We start from the raw sequence: 21,254 nt of genomic DNA on the forward strand, positions 1-21,254 counted from the left end.
AATTTAAAAAGTAAAGCAAAAACCCAAAAAACCCAAATGGTATCTTGCTCACTCCTCCTAACCACTAAGGGTAGGTCTCATCGCCTGCATTTCTCGGGCAGGAACAGAACAGAAAGAAGGCGATCGGCCTCGCCTCGTGTCACTTGAGTAGAGCTCATAATAAGTGGTTCATTAAGAGTGATAAACCAGGCAGACATTTACACTGAAAGTCAATAGTAGAAATTATACAATGGAGAAATGAGTCAATAGTGCTTTTGATTTTTACAACAAATCCCTCTAAATAATTATTTAGTCCGTACTCTTCTTTTATATTGTACATACCCTTTTTCTTATAGTTGAAGAAGAAACATAGTGAAGTAAAATGAATTGGCCAGCAGAATTCAGTGTACCAGACCACTGGCGAATCCAGACTTCCTATTTCTTTGGCCCATGTACTTTCCTCCCTATGCTGCATTGCTTATTTGCTTTGAATTCTTGAAGGGCTCACAGTTAATAGCTGTCAACGTCAGCATTGGCCTGGAATCTAGCTACACCATAATCAGGCGACAATTAATGAAGTCGTCTTCATTTCTCTCCCCAAATCTGTTATACCTTTCAACTCCACCATAACAGTGGATGAGCAGGAATGGATCTGGCTGTCATGCAGGCACAGTGGCAAGAATGGAACTAAAATTAAGAATGAATGAATACTATCAGTTCTTAGTTTTACATTACCACTCACTGGTTACTGAAGTTTAAGCTGCTGGTACTAGTATCACACTCATTATGAGGGTAAGGTTGAAGAAAAACTTTCCAACAGAAAAAGCCAATTTTAACAGCAACGAGTACAAAAAGGAAGAAAATGTTCTAAAATGAATTGTAGTAATCGCGGAATCCTATTGAATTGTATGATAGGCCAATAAATTTTGTTTTTTAAAAGAGAGAAAGCCCCTTTTGATATTTGAGAAAATGAGTGGTATCCTAGAAGACAAATCATTTCCCTACCACATTCCCAGCCTGATAGGAATTAAATCTATGTTTCTTGTCCCGGCAGTACAGTGAGCGAAGCACTGGGCTGTAAACCTCAAGGTCAGCAGTTCGAACCCAGCAGCCACTCTGTGGAAGAAAGATGATGCTTTCTACTCCCATAGAGTTACAGTCTGGGAAACCCCAGGGCAGTTCTATCCTGCGGTACAGAGTTGCTAGGAGTCAAAATCGACTCGATGGCACAGAGTTGGTTTTTTCAGTGTACCATCACAAATGTATTAACACTGGAGACTTATACCGGCAAAGAGGCCGTCTTTAGCACTGCCTGTAAAATCAGGCAGACATCCCTGGTTGCACAGTGGTTACATGTTGGGCAGCTAACATGTAACCGGGGCTTTCTACCCCCAGCAGCAGTTCTATGCCATCCTATACAGTCATTATGAGTCGGCACTGAATCAATGGCAGTGAGTTTGGTCTTCAGTTTGGTAAAAACCGGCAATCCATCACCCTGGTTTAAATGCTGGTACAGTCACTTCTATAAAGCCTGGTAGTGCAGTGGGATAAGCACTGGGCTGCTAATCTCAAGGGCAATGGTTCAAACCCACCAAATGTACCACTGGAGAGACAAGGTTTTCTGCTCTCATTAAGATTTACAGCCTCTTAACCCTCTGGAGCGGTTCTACTCCATCCTATAAAGTCACTGAATCACAATCAACTCAACTGCAGTGGGTGGGTTACTATTGCTTTCTATTTTTGAGCTCCTTAGGCTCTTGGTACCTTTTCCCATCGTTAAATGAGCAAGCTAACAGGAACAGATGTCTGATGTAAGGATGAAATGAGTTAAAGGATGCCAAAAGATTGCTAGGTGCTTGACACCTAGCAACCACTCAAAAAATTAAAAAAAAAACCCACTGCCATTGAATGATGCCAACTCACAGCGACCCTACAGGACAGGGTAGAAGTGCCCCTCTGAGTTTCTGGGCTGTAATCCTTTACAGGAGTAGAAAGCCCCATGTGTCTCCCAACCACTCAATACAAGTGAGCTAGTATCACTGTTATTATTTTCAAGCAGTCAAGGAGCACAACTGAATATATGGTTCAGAAAGAATTCTAAAACCAGTTTGTAGGCCAACCTGGAGAGAAAAGATTCTACCTCCTTCCATGGCTCACAGGAACCAGGTTGGCAGAATTTATCCATTCTTTGGGAAATTGCTAAGTATTGATCATTTAAGAAAGAAGTGCCAGAGCAATGTCTCCAGGGAATACCAAAAATAGACTTTGGGGCCAGGGCAGGGCACGCCATTAGACTTGACTGGAAAACACTCGTACAGGTCAACAAACAGACTTGCAACTATTTATAGTTTTTTCCTTTTTTGCCGTTGGTTTTTTTTTTTTTTTTAATGATGATGGCAACATATGTACAAATGTGCTTGACACAATGGATTTATGTATGGATTGTGATAAGAGCTATAAGAGCGCCCAATAAAATGATTTTTTAAAAAAGAAGTGCCATTAATACTTGATGGCATTTCTTGATGTGCTAATTATGCAAAGTTCTAAAAATCTTAGGGAAAATTCCTTACCGTTTCAAAGAATATCTCCATCATGCGAGTTCTCTTTTCCTCTGCACTCAGTCCTTTTTTCTTCGACTGAAGCACAAAAGTGAAAGGGTAAACACTGTGTTTCACAACAACGTGGGTCTTAACCGTTAGCAGAGATGTCGTGAGTGACTGTGACCATACCAGCAGGGTTTGACTTCTCAGATTTATCGTACTTACCGTGCCACGTGCCTCCTCACTGCTGGCCATGGTTAGGTCCCAAAGACGAGATGTGAAAATGGAGGATATCCACGTCACCTGCACTATGCCCTGCTGAGGTCACTTGCTACCACTATGTCACCCATGTGGCTTCAGGAGAGCTCAGTTCCCATCAGTACCCATTGGGGAAGGTCAACTAGTCTTCCAGAGTCAGGGTGACCCAAATGTCGCCTCCTCCTCATCCCTGGAGTCCTCTTTGCTCACGATATTTTCAGGATGGGTGGTCCAGGTGAGTCCCTCCAATAAAGGCCCCAGTGTCTTTGTTGGGGGTGGAAGGGCCTGAGCAAGGGGGTGCACAGCCTGTGAAGTCCCCCCAATAGCCCCTTACCCAAGCATCCCCAGCTCTCTACTGCCCCCACCCTCCACCCCCAGCTCCACACTCCCATGAAAAGTGACAATCCCAAGCTTCCTCGGAGGTTGTGACAGCCAGGCCTGGCCTCTGCCCTTGATCTTAAATTGAGCTGGCTGCTGACATGGTGATCTTGACCCCACCCTCACCCAGAAGGGAATGTCAAAGAAGCATAGATATGGGTCTGCAGCAAGTCCACTTCAGAAGCCCAGGTGGCATAGTGGTTTCCATTTGGGCTACTAACCACAATGTTAGTAGTTCAAACCCACCAGCCTCTTTGTGGGAGAAAGAGGAGGCTTTCTACTCCAGTAAATATTTATGGTCTCACAATCCAAAGGGGCAGTTCTACCCTGTCCTATAGGGTCACTATGAGTCAGAATTGACTGGATGGCAGTTTATTTTTTGAGGGGTGGGTTTCTGATCATAGCTGGCCCAGTCCTGCCACCTGTGGAGCTGACGCCAGTCCTGGTGCAGTAATTGCCCATTGTTGGCTGTGATTTGCAGGGTCGGCACTGGAAACCACCAGTTGCTCCTTAGAAGACAGGCAGGGTTTCTCCTCTCAGAAACAGCTAGAGTCTGGGAAACGCACAGGGCAGTCCTACTCTAATCTAAAGGGCCACAATGAGATGGCATCAACTGTGAGTTTGGAGTGACTTATAACTGAGGAAATGCTACATGCAGGAATTCTTGGGTTCATTCCCAGGACCACAGAAATCAGGTCTACCCTGGGCAGAGATGAAAGTCATCATCCTGGAGGTTTGGGGAGGAGATTTTCAGAGGGGGGGCAGAGCACACAACGGCACAATGGCCCTCTGGGACAGCTACTGTGCCGGTGTGTGCACAAGAGATGAGAAAGACAGTCAGGAAAGCTGACTGTCCAGCCATGGAGAGGGAACTTTACTCTCAACAATAAGCTACTGAGCAACTAGAGCAGCGGTTCTCAACCTGTAGGTCTCGACCCCTTTGGGGAGTGTCGAACGACCCTTTCACGGGGGTCACCCGATTCAGAACAGTAACGAAATTACAGTTATGAAGTAGCAACAAAAATAATTTTATGATTGGGAGGTCACCACGAGGAACTGAATTAAAGGGTTGAAGTATTAGGAAGGTGGAGAACCACTGATTTAGAGCAAGCCAGTAACAAACCTCGAGTCCCCTAACCTTTCTTTCTGCTCACTTTCAATCCTCATTCTGCACTAATATTATCGCTGGAGTCCTGACATGGTTTTAGTCAGACTATAATAGTGGTCATGTGGAAAGCAGGCTCAGCCAATTAGAAATGGAAACCCATTTCAGGTTACTACTAGTCTCCAACGGCCCTTTCACCAAAGTCCCTGGTGGTACAAATGGTTAATGCACTTGACTGCTAACCAAAAGGCTGGAGGTTTGAAGAAAGACACCTCAGAAGAAAGGCCTGGCAATCTACTTCTGAAAAACCAGCTGCTGGAAAGCCTCCGGTGTTCTTCTCTGACACATACGGGTTGCCATGAGTTGGAAGAGACTCGGTGGCAACTGGGTTAATGGGCTTTTCTGGACACTTCATCAAAAACAAATTGGAGTCCTAGCGGAGGTATAGTGGGCTGCACGTTGGGTTGCTAATCACAGGGTCAGCAGTTTGAACTTACCAGCCACTCCAAGGGAAAAAGATGAGGCTTTCTGCTCTTGTGAAGAGTTACAGTCTCAGAAATTCTAATTCTGTTCTAGAGGGCAGCTACCAGTCAGAATCAACTTGATGGCAATGACTTTGGTTTTTTGAATTTACATTGCCACTGAGTTGATTTTGACCCTTTAACCCAGTGGTTCTCAACCTTCCTAATGCTGCGACCCTTTAATACAGTTCCTCATGTTGTGGTGACCCCCAACCATAAAATTATTTTTGTTGTTACTTCATAACTGTAATTTTGCTATGGTTATGAATCGGGTGACCCCTGTGAAACGGTCATTCAACGCTCAAAGAGGTCGCGACCCACAGGTTGAGAACTGCTGCTTTAACCAATGTGAAACTGAGATAATTAATGTGCAACTGAAATGTGTAAGTTAATAAATGTTATTATATGTCGTGTATAGAGTACATAAGGAGGCCTGGTGGCACAGTGGTTATGTGTTGGACTGCTAATCACAAAGTCAGCAATTTGAAACCACCAGCAGCTCCATGATCGAAAAGGGGGCTTTCTACTCCAGTAAAGAGTTACAGTCGTGGAAACTCACAGGCACGGTCCTACCTTGGCCTCTAGGGTCACTAGGAGCTGCATCAACTCAATAGCAATGAGTGGTTTTTGGGATATAGAGCAGCACATGCAACAAGATAAATTTAATTTTTTAAAGTCAGATTTCCTTAAGATAAAGATTTGTAGGAAAGAAATGGCAGACATCAAGAGTCATCCTTGCCAGTAATCTAGTGAATGCCAGTAGTGAATGTTTCTGAAGTGGTCAGCATCTTTCTCAAAAATTACGTATTTATGGGAATATAAAGTATTTAGTAAGAACTTCCAGACACTTTACGTCACTTTAAAGGCAGAGTTAAATAAATAAAACAATTAAAGACTGACCCCTATCCAATCAAAAATGCAGTCAAAAAACTACAAGAGGGAGAAACAATTTGGAATTGCCATGATGAATACACACCAGAGTATGAGAGTCTTCATTCTACCAGAGCCTAGAAATTAGACCCACCCTATGCCACTGAGTCAACTTCAACTCCTAGCAATCCTATCGGACAAAGTCGACCTGCTCCTCAGGGTTTCCCAGCCCTCAAACCTTCACAGGAGCAGACAGTCTCATCTTTCTCCCGCAGAGCGGCTGGTGGTGTGGTTACCTGCCCAACTTTCTCCTGCCGAGAAACTGATGGGGTGGAACCACTGACCTCATGTTAGCCAGTCACTGGTCCCACCAGTGGGCTCCTGGAACCTAGAAACCCATTCTTAGAGCCACACCTAAAAAATCAGCAGGGGTTTCTTGTCTCAGAGTTTCTACTTTTTTCCTTCTCTTTCCTCCGTCAGCACTGCTGTTGACCCCTCATGCCCTCGCACCTTTAGATCTTGTTTGCTTGTGTTTCTAACACTGATGCCAATGCATCAGAGCTAAGCCCTCACCTGGGTATCCATTTCTTGGGCCTCCCTGCCCACAGGACACACTTCAAATTCAGAAGCCCAAAACTGAATTCTTCTCTCCCATATCTATTTCCCACACTCGCTAGTCTCCCTTTTGCATCTCACCCAGATATCATCTTGCTACCGCAGCCAGACATCCTTAATTCCTTCACCTTCTTTAACCCACATCTAACTAATCACTCAATTCTGCCGATTTTAGTCCTACACTATTTATTAAACCTATCCTCTCTGTTCCATCTCTATACCGTTACCTGATTTTAATCTTCCTTTTCTCTCTCCTATGACACACCCAACTTCCATCCACGCTTTCTGTCTTCCTTACATTGACATACCACCCCATCGAAGGACAACCTTGACCATGCCTGTCCCTGCCTAAAGCACTGCACTGATGCCCAACCAGAGAGAGCTAAGCGTGCCTGGAAGGGTCCATAAGACCCCCTAACTGCCTACTGACTCCAATGCACCCCTCACAGCAGCTTCTCCTACCACTCCCCACTTGAAATCTTACCATTAACACATCGAGAGCTAAGCAACTTGAGCTATAATACAAACAACCGCTTAGTCTTTTGTTGTCATGCTGGCCTCAGTCTCTCGAGCTCAAACACCTTTCTTCATCTGCCTCCTTGACACTCCACATCTCCGAAGCATTGATTCTCCAGGAGGACACCAGGTTCAGCTGTGCCTGAAAAGTGCTACTTGTTCCTCTCAACGGAAAAACGGCTTCAAAAGAGAACTGGCTTTGCCTTCTCAAGGCTTAGTGCCAGGTTGGTTAGGGAGACAGTGGAGAAAAATGAATGAAAACAAAATAACAAAACCCTGAGTTAGTTTATTGTGCCAACTTGGCCAATAAACACATGTGGGGTTAATTGAAGGGCAGAGGGATAAATGGCTCGGCAAGCCTCGCCTTTCTAGTTCTCGGGTCTCTTGCTTTGTGATGGTTGCACAAGGGTGCAGCTGCCTTAGCAGTTCCCTGCTTCAGCTTGCAAGATTGACTTCCTGCAAGACATCCCCATGGAGAAGCCACATGGACCCACCCCGATGCAGCCCTGGGTGCTGGAGCACCCATGTGGAGACACCTGCTAGCACTGAGATGTTTACACATTCACTGACTCAGCTTTCCTCCTGCAGTCGGCATCACTGCCTCTGTTTTGTGAGATGGAAGAGAACTTTGTGGATTGGTGTTGGACATATGGATTAATAGGTTAATGTTGGACTTGTGGGCTTGGGCAGCACTGGGTTGAGATGTTTTCTTGATGTGCACTTAACCTTTATATAAAACTCTCTCTTATAGCTGAGTTGCTGTGGATTTGTTTCTCTAAAATACCCAAGACTAATACAGACCCTATAGAAAGGGTAGAACTGTCCTTGTGGGGTTCTGAGGCTGTAACAAACTCCTTACAGGAGCAGAAAGCCTCGTCTTCTGAGGAGTGGCTGGTGCCTTCTGCTGCCCCATGTATGACCTACTATGGCACCAGAGAAAATCCTTCATTTATGGATCATGTATCTATCCTCAACCTTAAAAGGTGAAGATACCCAGGCTTCCAAGCCCAACTGCCCCCAAATACCCTCCACACTCCCCAAAATACAATACTTGGCAGATTAGTAATAGGGAATTCTACAATAACCACATAGGAGCCCTGGAGGAATACTGGGCTGCCAACCACAGGGTCAACAGTTCAAAACCACCAGCAGCTATATAGGAGAAAGATGAGGCTTCGTATTTCTTTAAAGGTTTACAATCTCCGAAATGTACAGGGGCAGTTCTACTCTATCATATAGGTCCAGAATTGACTCAGTGGCAGTGAGTTTAGATTGTGAGATAACTATTTCTTGCCGAGGTGGAGAAATCCGTAGGGAGCTCCCAGGTGGGTGAGATTAGAAGCTAGCAAGACTTTGTTAGCATCTCTTCACACACGCCTCTGCAGTGTTTGAATAAACCAAGTATGGAATTCATAGCTAGTTAAATGGCCCCTTCAGCTCATTTCTGCAGTCCAGTCATTCTCAAACTGAGTGATACTTTATAATCGTCTGGGGGCTTTGAAAAGGTACTTCTGCCCGGGCATCCCCCATATCAATGAAATCAGAATTTCTGGGATGGGGGCAAAGCCTCCATATTTAAAAAAAACAACCCTATGCAGGGGCTCTAATTGTGTCCCAGGGCTGGAAACAGTGCTTTCCTTAGTCATGGGAGCGGAGATTCCCTAAAGTCTGTGGCTCCGCCAGGAGCTACAGACACCAAAGCTTTAGAAAAGCCTCCTAACATCTTGGAGATGCTGTGAAGTTTCTTAGAGAGCCACCCAACAACTCCCTAAGACTCTGCCACCCAGAATCAGGCAACGAGGACACTCAAGGGGACACAATTTTAGTAAAACTCATAGCTCAGGTTTGTTAGGTATCACCAAGTCAGACTCACAGCAACGAAGCATTACATAGTCCTAGCTCAGAGTAGTTACTCAAAAAAAAAAAGAAATGCCGGTGGCTCATAGCATTCATTTACATGGCTTTCAGGTTAATTCTTCTTTTTTCTCGTGATAGAAATTGTATCACTAACCAGAGTAGGAGAGTATTATACCCTGAAGTAATGTGAAAGGATACTACATAAGAATACTTTTATTAGGAAATAGTGGAAAGAACTAGGAGGCAAAGGGCATTCATAGAGGTCTAAATAAAGGCATGTACATATGTAAATATACTTATATAAGAGGATGGGGAAATAGATCTATGTGCATATATTAACAGATTTAGTATTAAGGTAGCAGATGAACATTGGGCCTCCATTCAAGTACTCCCTCAATGTAAGAATACTTTGTTGTATTACACTGGCATTCCGTGATGTTCACCTTCCCGACACAATCACTGAAGACAAAGCGAGTGAATAAGCAAATGTGATGAAGAAAGCTGATGGTGCCCGGCTATCTGGGGTCCTAAAGGCTTGAAGGTAAACAAGCGGCCATCTAGCTCAGAAGCAACAAAGTCCACATGGAAGAAGCACACCAGCCAGTGGGATCACGAGGTGTCAAAGGGATCAGGTGTCAGGCATCATCAGAACAAAAAATCGTATCGTTGCGAATGAGGGGAGGGAGTGCGGAGTGGAGACCCAAAGCCCATTTGTAGGCCATTGGACATCCTCTTACAGAAGGGTGTCTGGGAGGAGAGGAGCCAGTCAGGGTGCGATGTAGCAATGATGTAACATACAACTTTCCTCTAGTTCCTAAATGCTTCCTCCCCCACCCCCCACTATCATGATCCTAATTCTACCTTACAAACCTGGCTAGACCAAAGGATGTACACTGGTACAGATAGGAACTGGAAACACGGGGAATACAGGACAGATGATCCCTTCAGGACCAGTGGTGTGAGTGGCGATACTGGGAGGGTCGAGGGAGAGTGGGTTGGAAAGAGGGAACTGATTACAAGGAACTATATGTGACCTCCTCCCTGGGGGATGGACAACAGAAAAGTGGGTGAAGGGAGATGTCGGACAGTGCAAGATATGACAAAATAATAATTTATAAATTATCAAGGGTTCATGAGGGAGGGGGCAGAGGGATGGAGGAGAAAAAATGAGGAGCTGATACCAGGGGCTTAAGTGGAGAGCAAATGTTTTGAGAATGATGAGAACAATGAATGTACAAATGTGCTTTACATAATTGATGTATGTATGGATTGTGATAAGAGCTGTATGAGCCCAGAATAAAATGATTTAAAAAAAAAAAGAATACTTTTATTTAGTAATTCCTCCCAAAATGGATCAACAAGGGCTCATTTAATACTTAAGACCAGAAAAACAAGTTCTTGATAGTGTAAATTATAAATTAATAAGGAAACAAAAATTGATGTGAGAATAAGCATATCCTGGTTGAACAATGTACTAGAACCCATTTAAAAACAACCAGTCAAAAGTCAGCCTTGTTGATCAATTATAGTAAAACTCTGAACATTTAAAAAGTAGATGTCATCCGCTGCCCTTAGAGTTGGTAAGCTGTATTGCAAGTCACCCACCATACCCAATTGAATCAAAGCAAATAGGTGCTGTGCACTTCAGGCATGAGAAACACCTTTGACCACTCTTGGACCAACACAACACTGAAGTTATTTCTTGATCACACACAGAACTAGAGTACAAGGCCTCTGAAAAGTTTTGAAGTAAGCTTTCCGAAAGCAACATGTGAAACTATTCAGTATGAGAAAGTGAATCACCTGCGAAGAGTTGATTAGGTGAAAGGCCAAAGTTCATGCATTGGTGCCTGGAGTTCTCAGTTGGCAGTTACAGTAAACAGCTGGACAAAGAGAAATATGATAACAGATTTGTTTTAAGTGTTTGGCTTCGTTGACCAGTTTATGCCCAGGTGGCGGGGTCCTTTGCTGAACCACAAAGAAGCCGTTAACAGCTATAATTACATCTGGACCAGCATCTTTAAACAAATACCGTGCCACCAAGTTCCGGCCCACCTTTACTTTGGCGGAGTAACATCTCTTCACTGAAGTCCGATGTTAAACCCTCAGATCTATTAGATCTCGATTCTTTGCCAACAAAAGTAAAGTAACTCGAAACATGGTAGAGCTAGGGAAATGATTATAGGAGCAAAAAGGCAATGTGTATGTTTACCAAAAATGTAAGCCACGATGGTAGGTAAGACAAAAAAACAACAAAACCCTCACTGACATGGAGTCAAGGGGACGGCATAGGGCTGGGTGGACAAGGGCCGCTCTTGCCCAGGGCCCTGCTATCCGAGGAGGCAAAGTCCCCACGCAACCTGCCAGAAGACTTCTGCCCTTGGGTAAAAATCGAAGGACAAAACCGATCGAATTAGCATAAAGTGAAGGCCCGTTGGGTTAGCTCTGCAATTCTGAGCAAGTGAGCAAGGCGTGCTGTCCGTTACAATCCACAACACCACTGGGTCGCGAACAAAACCGCACGAGCGCGTGCATTCGGGGCTCTCGGCCGCACCGCTGCTTCCCGCGCTCGGGTCGCCGGCCGTGACCGTGACCGTGACCGTGGGAAGCCGGCGCGGGCTGGCGCAGCCGGCGGGTCTACCACAAACCAGAGTTTGTCCGGGACCCGCGGGAGAAACGGGACTTTCGGTCCCCAGAACGAGCGACGCCCCGGAAACCCTCGGGAACAGTTCCCCTGCCCGACGGGGGCCAGCTCGCTAGTGGGAGAAGCCGGGCGCCCGCGGCTTCGGGGAGGGGCGTGGGGGAGGGGCAAGGGCTGGGAGGCGAACCCCAGGGGAGGCGGCCGCGGCAGCCCCGGTGCGCACCCCGAGTGCCCAGGGGCCGCTCCGCCGCGCTCAGGAAGTGGGGGGCGGCCGCGGCGTCGGCCTGGCGTCGCTTCCTGCGCTGGGGGCGACCATGGCGCCGGTCTCCGCAGCCCACGCCACTACCTCACGCGGTGGGGGGGCTCCGAATCCCCGGCCCTGGTGGGGCGGAGGGTGACTCGAGAACGAGGCCGCAGCTCTTACCATCGCGCGGGCGGCAGGTCTTCCCACAGCTGGGCTTCCGCTCGAAGCAAGGGAAGGGCCGGGCCGAGGCGGGTTTAATTTTGGCGCCAACCCGGGGCCCGGGTTCTCGGGGGAAGGAGGAGGAAGGAGGTGCCTCTTGCTCAGACGGCGCGCAGCGGCCCCTGGCGGCCACGCAGAGCAGCGAGCCTGCGTGGGGTGGAGCCGCCGAGCGGGGGGTGTGGCCTTCCGGGTTCCTCCGGTCCCACTAATCCCTGCCTGGTCTTACGTGTAGTTCCCGCTGGTCGTGCTGCGGAGTCCCTTTGCTTCCGGTCGCCGTGGTAAATATTAAACCCTCGCACGTACGTCAGCGTTTCCGGGCGCCGGAAACCGGCTTAAGTTTGCCGGAAAAACTGGAGTGGAGTAGCTGCTGTGTGGGGAAGGGAACGCGGACTCCATACATCTGGATTTGCCCATTCTAGGAAAGACTCCATGGTTCCTTTCTCGCTTCTCTTTAATTCCATCACCTTCATTTTAGTCTCTGTCCACTCCTTTTCCAACTTTAAAAAATCCATTGGTGGCGCATGCGGGGGCTCTTCTTCTGAGCGGGCACTTGAAGGATGCGCCACAAATGCCACACTACTGTCTGAAAGGGGGGACGAGTGACTGCTTCCAGGAACCTTTGTGTCATTAATAAAGGGAGTAGCCCCTTGGCAAACCCGACCCCCCAAAATCCATTTGTATATCTATCTTTTATTTCTACATGCATATATACAATTGAATTTCAAACTTTTGACAATAGAGAGAAAATATCAAATTTCACTAAAGCTTAAAATTATTTTTTTAAGCTTAAAATTATTTTGAGCATTTTTATTTGGTATCTTGAACCGCCATTTTAAGCATACAGAAAAATTAAACATCTGATCTGGATGTATTTTGAGCTCGCATTTAACTATAGCCCTAATGTAAGAGCAATTACTTCTTATAACACCGCCCTACTGGATATTCATCCTCATAAAGCAATCACTGAAGATGCAAGTATTATAAGCAAAGTGTGATGGAGAAATCAGATGGTGAGCAACTATCAGAAAGAATAGCATCTGGGGTCTTTAAGGTTTGTCTTAAAACGAGCTACCTTCTAAGTGAGGTGTCAGCTAAATCCATGTGAGGCAGTAGTAGTACATCAGCCTGTGTGATCCAAGGGCTGTAAATAATAAAATCCAGGACCAGAAAAGGAAATGGTATTAGAGCTTTAAAATTCTGAGTGCCAAGTTTGCAGAAGGCTAAGGGTCATAGTGGAAGCCCAAAATTGATTTGGGACCCGACATGGATTAAGCCTCCACAGAATCCCCTCTGACCATAGACTAGGGGTTTGGACAGCCTTACTATCAAATAGTGCATTGGAAAGTGGATTATTGCAGATGTAGTTAGGTTAAATTTAACGCCTTATTGTTTGATTTCCTTTTGGATCCACTTTAAATTTGTTCTAATTTTTACTGTTCTCTTTTCTATTGAGGTTTTTCTGTGTGTGTATTTTGTTATTTTTACTGGTTTTGGAATGTTTTCCTTTTTATGAACTGCAGGATAGGTAAAACTATAGAGATGGTAACTGGATTAATGTAATAGTTCTTGGGGTTATGCCAGGGGAGGTTGGGGGAAATGGGGAGCTAATAACAATGAGTACAAGAAAGAAGAAAATGTACTAAAATTGATTGTGGTGATGATTGCACAAAACTCTTTTTTAATATGATTTAACTACTCCATTGTATGATAAGTGAATTAAAAGTCAATAAGACTTAAAAATAATAAATAGTAACTTCTGCACACTCGAAAGAGTTAAACATCTAAAAATATAAATTTGTAGCCTCTGTTGAATTTTACAAGGAACCTGTTGGGCCGCTAACTGTCAGGTCTACAGTTCAAAACAACCAGCTATTCTGCTGGAGGGAGACAGGACTTCCAAGACAACAGGGGCAGTTGTACTCTGCCCTGTAGGGTCACACTGCATGGATTCGAGGATGGCAGTCCGTTAGGGGAGTCTTTGTTGGCTGCTTTTTACAGACTCCCCAGTGGCATGGTCAGGTAAACATTGGATTGCTAACCCCAAGATCAGAAGGTCAAACCCAACAGCCGCTTGTGGGGAGCAGGATGTAAAGGTTTGTGGAAAACACTGTATGGGGCACTATGATCGGACATGCCTCCACTGCCTAAGCTTGGTTCAATTGCTTTTTACAGAAAGGTCCACTGACTTGCTTAGAATCCTGCAAATTCAGTGTTTCGTAGAATGTATGATAGCTTTAAAATAGTAACTGGTAAAATAGTAAATAGTAAAATAGTCACCATAATAAAAATTTTAATAGAATAAAATATTTAATAAAATAAAAATGTAATTAGCACTACCTATCCTAGGATTTTGCTCAAAATTCCACTTTAGTGGGTACTTACATTTTTTCAAAAAGGGTAAGACTTGAGAAAAATATTAAATAATCACATGGTGATCTATGAGACTTGCTGAGTCATTACTCTGACACTTGAGAAGCCCTGTCTTAACCTGTTTAAGACCGTTTTTTATCTACCAGCAATAACCTTCTTCGCCTGGCTAATTCTTCCCCAGTCTTTAGATAGCTCAGGTGTTACCTATAGAAATCTTCCTGCCTCTTTACCCCTACCCACAAACAGATGGGGGTTCTGTATAGTTTTAACATGGCATCTCTCATTTATTTTCTTTTTAAAAAATAGTTTTATTGGCACTTCATCCACATCTCATACAATTCAGTAGTTCAGACCTGTCAAGAAGAGTTAGTTATGTAATCTGTACCACCATCAATTTTAGAACATTTTCTTTTTCTCCATACTCAGTGTTATTCATGTAATTTGTTTTTCAATTCTGGCAAAAATATAAACAGCAAAACATTCACCAATTCAACAGCTTCTACATGTGTAATTCAGTGCCATTGATTATACTCTTCGTGTTGTACAACCATCACTGTCATCCTCTCCAAGTTGTTCCTCCACCAGGAAAATGAACTGAATGCCCCCTAAGCGGAAGCTCTTCCTCCTTCACCCATGGTAACCATAGGTCAAATTTTGTTTTTCTTTTTTTAAAGTAGTTTTCTAAATATTCATATACCATACACTTCCATGGTTAAACCGCGTCTAGAAAGAGATGTATATGCATCATCACAATGAGCTCTAACGCTCCCTCCCCGCTCTCATTTATTTTCCAATTGGACATCTTCCCTACAATACCAAACACTTTTCTGTGGCAGGGCCTAAGACATTTGCACCTCACCAAGACCTAGCACGGTGCATGATACATGGTAAATATTGACTAGATATGCTTTAAAAGCATGTACCAGGTAGTCAAGAATACCATCTGGGCATTGACTGAGGAATAACTAGATAGATGTTAGGGGTTCCTGGGTGGTGCAAATGGTTAGGTGCTACTGAGTGGCTAACTGTTCAAACCCACCCAGAAGCAAGCACCTTGGAAGTAAGGCATGCTGGTGTTTCCCAAAGGCCACCCCAGGGAGCAGTGCTATGCTGTCCACATGGGGTGGTTGTGAGGCAGAAGCAACTCCAAGGCAAGCCGTAGGAACTCTGGCTGTTAGACTGCATGTCAACATGATGGTACTTGAGTAGAGGGAGAGGTGAAGTCCAATCTGTCAATTGGTGGCCTTTTCATGAGAGAAGCTGGGACTGTCTCCCTCTCTCTGGCCCTTCACCTTTGTCCTTGCTGGGACTCTGTCTACCTCCAGTGGCAGCCCCATGTGGCCGCCTGACCCCGGGACCCAGTCTCTGAGCTGTCTTCATCCTCCCATGTTCCCAGCAACCTTGGATCTACAAGCCTGTGCACCCACCAGCCTGTGACCTCCCTGCTTTCTGCTTCACCTTTTGGTATCATCAGCCTGCAGCCAAATGAGTCTGAAGAGGGGCCCAGCTGCCATCAGACCTACAGACTTGAGTTGGACTGGGCTGGGACGTCTTCTTGATATAAAATTCCTTCTTGATATAAAGCTCTTTGTTAGACCTAGGTGAGTGTCACTGGTTTTGTTTCTCTAGGCAACCCAGCCTAACACGGCAACAGCAGTAGATACTTGAAACACCGACTGAACTCTGAACGTTTTTCCCCACCGAGTAATGCTTTTCCATTTGCTACTTTCACCAATCCCAATTCATAGATTACACACCATTTACATATATTGAGTGGCTCCATGTTCTGTAGTATATGTTATTAAATATGAACGTCCAAATTTACAGTATCTAAGAGGTCCTCATGAATTTGCCTCATGTAATCGGTAATAATGGTTATAGGACCCACATGGCATTTTTTTTGTTGGATAAATTTTCATTATACAAAAATCCCTTTTTATATCCTAATTTTATGTTTTTTATACCGGGGGTCTACTACCAGACAGAAGCCACCACTCAAAAGAACTTACATTCAGTCAGTGTTGCCTTTCAATATGGGCAGATGGGCCCCTGTTCTTGGGAGGGCTACTTGACGTTGCTGCGAGTTAGAATCAATTCAGTGGCAGTGGGTTTGACTTTTCTGGTTTTGGCTACTCATTTGGGAGGCAGTCTTAGGAAGTAAGAATGAGGAAGTGGTAAGAGTGAGACCGGAAAGGAGAAAAGGCCACTAAAGATGTGGTGGGATTGAGGTCAGAGCTGAATATCCCAATAAAACAAAAACAATCTCATTGCCAGCAAGTACGTTCTCATTCACCAAGACCCTACAAGACAGGGTAGAACTGCACCTGTGAGTTTCTGTGCCTGCAAACCTTTTCAGGACACCTTCCAGAACCGTCCGTTTGAAGAGTGGGAGGCTGAGGCATTTCTCTTACCTCGAATTTCTGGGCTGCACTTCCTTTTGGGCTTCTGGAAATCAGGGAAAGCTTCAAAGCAGAAACAGATACATGGAGTATTTGAAGTGGCGCTCTTCAGCATGTACGTTCTACTGAGGGCAGGCTGTCCTCACACTGCGCACATCCCAGGTCCAAAGGGTGAGTGTTGAGGGAGTGGTGGAAGGGGCTTGGCTCAGTGTGAGAGCCAGAGGTGGTGTCTGGTCTCTTCCTGCACAAAATTCCCATAGGACTTTTCATCTCATTTTCGTGTTCTATACGGATTGAAGCTGGACTATATGAAGAATACAGCAGCAGGGTTGGAGGAAGACTTACTGTCAACCCGTGATTTGCAGATGGCCCAAGCTTGCTTGCAACAAGTGAAGAGGACTTGCAGAACTTACTGACAAAGATCCAAGACTGCAGCCTTCACGAGACCGCAGCCTCCACGAGACCGCAGCCTCCACGAGACCGCAGCCTTCACGAGACCACAGCCTTCACGATGGAGGCCACGTCCACACGAAGAACTGCTTTAACGCGCAGCAGCATGACAGACAGAGAAAATATGGAAGTTGTCCAGGGTTTCATTTTAACTTGGAGTCACACTCAGCACCCACAGAATCAGTGGTCAGGAAGTCGACAGATGTATAGGGCAAATTGTCTGCTGCAAGTTATCTCTTGAAAAGCAAAGATGTTGCCTTGAGGACTAAGGACCCAAACCATGGTATTTTGAATGACCTTTTATGCATACAAATGTTGGGCAATGAATAACAAAGACCAGAGAAAAATAGATGTGCTTGAATGACAGTGTTGGTGAGGGCTATTAAATACACCATGGACTGTGGAAGAATGAATATGTTTTGGAAGAATAATAACTGGAATTCTCCTTAGAAGTGAGGATGACACGACCTTGGATAGATCATCCAGAGGGACCCATCCGTGGGGGACATCATGATTAAGGATTGTCAGCAGATCAATCTTTTGGATTGATAGAGTAGATACAATGGGCCCCAACATGGGAATGAAAGTGAGGATGGTGAAGACCAACAAGGCGATTGTTAGCACTTTGGCAGGGGGTCTACGGACCGAACCAGGCTGGTGACAGTAAGGTTAGATGGGAGGACAGGAGTCGGATCTGCAGCTCTAGCAGTGATGATCCGCAGGGTCACAGAGGCAAGATCACTGAGCACTCAGGCGATGGTTGGGAAAAGAGGATGTGTGGTTCTTGACCTCATGGGCCGGTGGGGTCAGAAAGGGTTCTAGAAAACATTTCCTTGAGAGAGCAGCAAATGAAAGTCAGCTCAGAGGTGGAAGCATGGCAACAGAATTCTTGGGAAGTTTTCTGTAGAAACAGAATGCTTATGGAGAGTGAAACTAATGTATGTTGAAGGGTTTTATAAATAGCAAAATTTTCCCACTACCATTCATTCCTGCTCTGAATTTGTGTCCCCCCAAAAGATATGTCCAAGCCCTAATCTCTGGAACCAGTATCGTCATCTTATTGGAAGCGCAGTTGCTCCGCCCCACCCACATCCTAGTAAAAATCCCTGTATAACTTTTGACTCCTCCAAAACTAGAGCCTTATTGATAGCACAGGTTGATCAGCATATGTGGGGTTAAGGGGAAGAGGGAACCCCACAAAACATCACAGGTTTGGTAGGCGCAATTGTACAGCGATAATAAGTAGAGATTATAGTAACGTCATAGAGAGCATGAGAGTTAAAGGATGGAGTCAAGTAATGGAGTCAGACGCAATTCATGGTAGCATATCTCACCTCAGCTGGGCTTGATGGTCCTCGTGGAGGGGGCTTAGCTGTCAGAGAAGAAGCCGCTGCTTCATCCTCTTTAGTCACCTTCTCCAGCCACCCTCTGGCCAGCTACTCCCCGGCCAGCCACTTCCCAGCCAGCCACCCTCTGAGAACCAGGGAGCCTCTCTATTTATTGCTAACCACGCATCATATTTGATTACAGAGTCATACATCACAGAAAGGGGCAATACAATTCATTCTAGAACAAGTTTGATCACTCTAATGTCTCACATAATAAAACAGACAATTACTATTCTGGGAGGCATGCAAGTTCCCTGATAGTGGACAATAACCTGAGTCACCAGGAGGGGTAATTACATAGGGGTAGTAACATAAGCAATACAATCAATAGGAGGGGAATCACCTAGCGGTGTGCCCACATTGGTTGTGGAATAAACAGTGGTGTCTGCGTGATCTAGACAGCTGATAATGGCTAACTAACCTTGGTCATCCTTGGGCGGGTTTGCCCTCTCTGGTATCTCCTGCAAGTGAACAGACCACCATTATCCTTATCAGAAGGGAGTGGGTCTTATTTAGGGTGAGTCAGACTAATAGTCTCGCCACTATAGATGGCTGATGTTAAGAAGAATAACCTCTGACCTACTCTCGCTGATCACCTATTGTACAGTCACTCTTAAGCAGCTAAGTTTGGTACATATTTTGGGGAGACAACTTAAGAGAAATCCTTCTGTTCCTCACAAGCATATAGCTCACATGTCATATGTATCATATACCGCACCAGCATAAAAGCTTCATCTTCAATATGAGAGCAAAAGGCATTTTTGCAGAAAGTGCAGCGTTTTTGTGCCTGCTGGCACAGCTGCAGGGACGGTGTCTTGAAGTTCCGGTTCATTTTTACAGCAGTCCTTCAGTTGGACTTGCTTATCTTGAAACGGCAGGATCTCAGCTGCAGACCTCGATCTATAGTACATGCTAAGCAATTCAATTTTTCCTTGTACTGCCACGACTTTTCTCTGCTTCTCGGGAGCACTTCCAACCTCACGAGGGGCACTTTGTATGGGTCTCATCATGTTATTCGAGGTTTACGGTGCGGAATTAAACATGATGAAAAATACTAAAGGACCCCGGTCATTCTGTACTGCGATAAACAATTTACTGGAGAGAAGAACCACTTGTGTGGAGATGATTCATGTTACATATAAGTGGACCCGGGCAGTTCACAGGTCCTCTGTGGAGTGTTGTTCAAGGCTCAGTGGTAGAGTCTTTGACGGTGCACAAGCAGACTTTGGGGATACTGCAGGTGTGGTTCTAGACTACCGTAATAAAGTGAGTGTTGTAATAAATCGTCATGTAATCTTACCCCCGGTGCATATAAAAATTATGTTTACACGTTACTGTAGTCTGCTAAGTGTGCAACCACATTAGGAAGAACTTTGGAATGTTGGGAGAATTATCAAAATGTGACACAGAGCCTTGAAGTGAGCAAATGTGGTTGGAAAAAATGGCACTGATAGGCTTGCTCTATGCAGGGTTGCCACAAACCTTCACTTAAACAAACAAAACCCCATAATACCTATGAAGCACAATAAAATGAAGTATGCGTGTAATGAGTTAAGTTAGCATGAGGCTGCACTGAGGAGATGTGGGCCCTGATCCGAAAGGGCTGGTGGTCTTAGAAGAAGGGATGTCACAGAGAGAGGAGGAAAGAGGGTTGTGGTAGTTGGATGATTTCATGTCAACTAGACACTGCTGGCTAAAAAGGGTGGAGTTAAACCTGTCAATCAAGCGGTAGCTTGATGACACCTCCTTGGGGGTGTGGCCTTTTATATAAGAGGGAGGGACTTCTGGTCTTCCTGCTTCCCAGTTCATCATTCTGCATCACTGGGCTGTGACTACATGAGTCTGAATAAGCTAGCATCCGACTTACGGACTTGGGTTGGACTGGGCTAAAAGAGAGGACGATTTCAGCCCTAGAGTTTTCAGAGAGGGCCTGACCCTGCTGACACCCTGAATTTATTCTAACTTCTGGAATCATGGGAGAATATACTTTTGTTGTTTTAAGCCATCCAGGTTGTGTACCACGTTAGGGCAGCCCTGGGAAATGACTGCAAGATGGCACAGCATCGTCACATTACTCTTTCTAAAGGACACTGGGCTTAACTAAATTTTGTTTGAGATTTTAAAATACTTACTACTAAATTCAGGTGCCTCTCAGTTTGGGCATTTAAATATCTTTACAAACCTAGTTGCCCTGCCCAGCAAAATGGAAGCATGTGTGCAGGGAGCAAACTAGGAGAGAGAGGGCCCAAGGACAGAGCTTTGCCAGAGTCCGTAAAGCTCTAGAGGCCTTCTGGGCCCACGCCCCCTTTCTGTGGTTCTCAACATGAAGTTGTGGCTCTTGCCATATCAAGTGAATTACCTGGCAGCTGGGCCACGCCCGACTAGACCAGGGCTGGGTGCTCAAGACAAAGGTGATGGATATATAGAGGGAAGGTGAGGTAGACGAGGCACCTGGATGCAAAACCTGTTCCTTGGCTAGTGCCACCTGGACCCAATCATTTTCTCTTGGGAATGATGGCCACTGAGTGCACACATGGAGCGGGTTGGCCCTCGGAGGTCTGGCTAGGTCCTGGACATCAGTGAGCAGTTCTTTGAGGTTCCTGGTGTGCACTATCGCCCAGGAAGATCAAACCCAGAATGACTGCCACCAAGAAGGGGGAATTGCAGTCTACTGCCTTGGCGCACTTGCATCCTTGGGATAAACACCCCAAACGAAATGTAACCATCTTGAGGCCTTTCAGATAAAATTCCTTGTGAAAATGGCATTCCACTGAGTGGAATAAAAACACAGCTTGTCAAAATGGGTGGGATGCAGCTGTAGTGGTACCCAGAGGGAAGGAACAGTCCGAATGTTTACCTTGGAAAAGAGGAAAAGTCTCAGATCGATAATTATTCAACTATTTC

At 45.3% G+C, this 21,254-nt stretch overlaps 1 protein-coding gene across 2 annotated transcripts in view; it reads right to left on the reverse strand.

The window, feature by feature from the left end:
- MND1 (meiotic nuclear divisions 1) overlaps positions 1-11,764 on the reverse strand; it is a 70,121-nt gene extending 58,357 nt beyond the window's left edge. For both annotated transcript variants that reach the window (XM_045295834.1, XM_045295835.1), the window contains exons 1-2: positions 11,705-11,764; positions 2,550-2,615 (exon numbers count right to left, since the gene is read on the reverse strand). In XM_045295834.1, coding sequence (XP_045151769.1) covers positions 2,550-2,615; positions 11,705-11,707 — 69 coding nt within the window. In that variant the 5' untranslated portion in view covers positions 11,708-11,764. The remainder of the gene's footprint in view (positions 1-2,549; positions 2,616-11,704) is intronic.
- Between the last annotated feature and the right edge of the window lie 9,490 nt (positions 11,765-21,254).

This window comes from Echinops telfairi, unplaced genomic scaffold, assembly GCF_000313985.2.
Source record: "Echinops telfairi isolate 266 unplaced genomic scaffold, ASM31398v2 ScPeMD7_5868;HRSCAF=6743_1, whole genome shotgun sequence".
NCBI classification, from domain to species: Eukaryota; Metazoa; Chordata; class Mammalia; order Afrosoricida; family Tenrecidae; genus Echinops; species Echinops telfairi.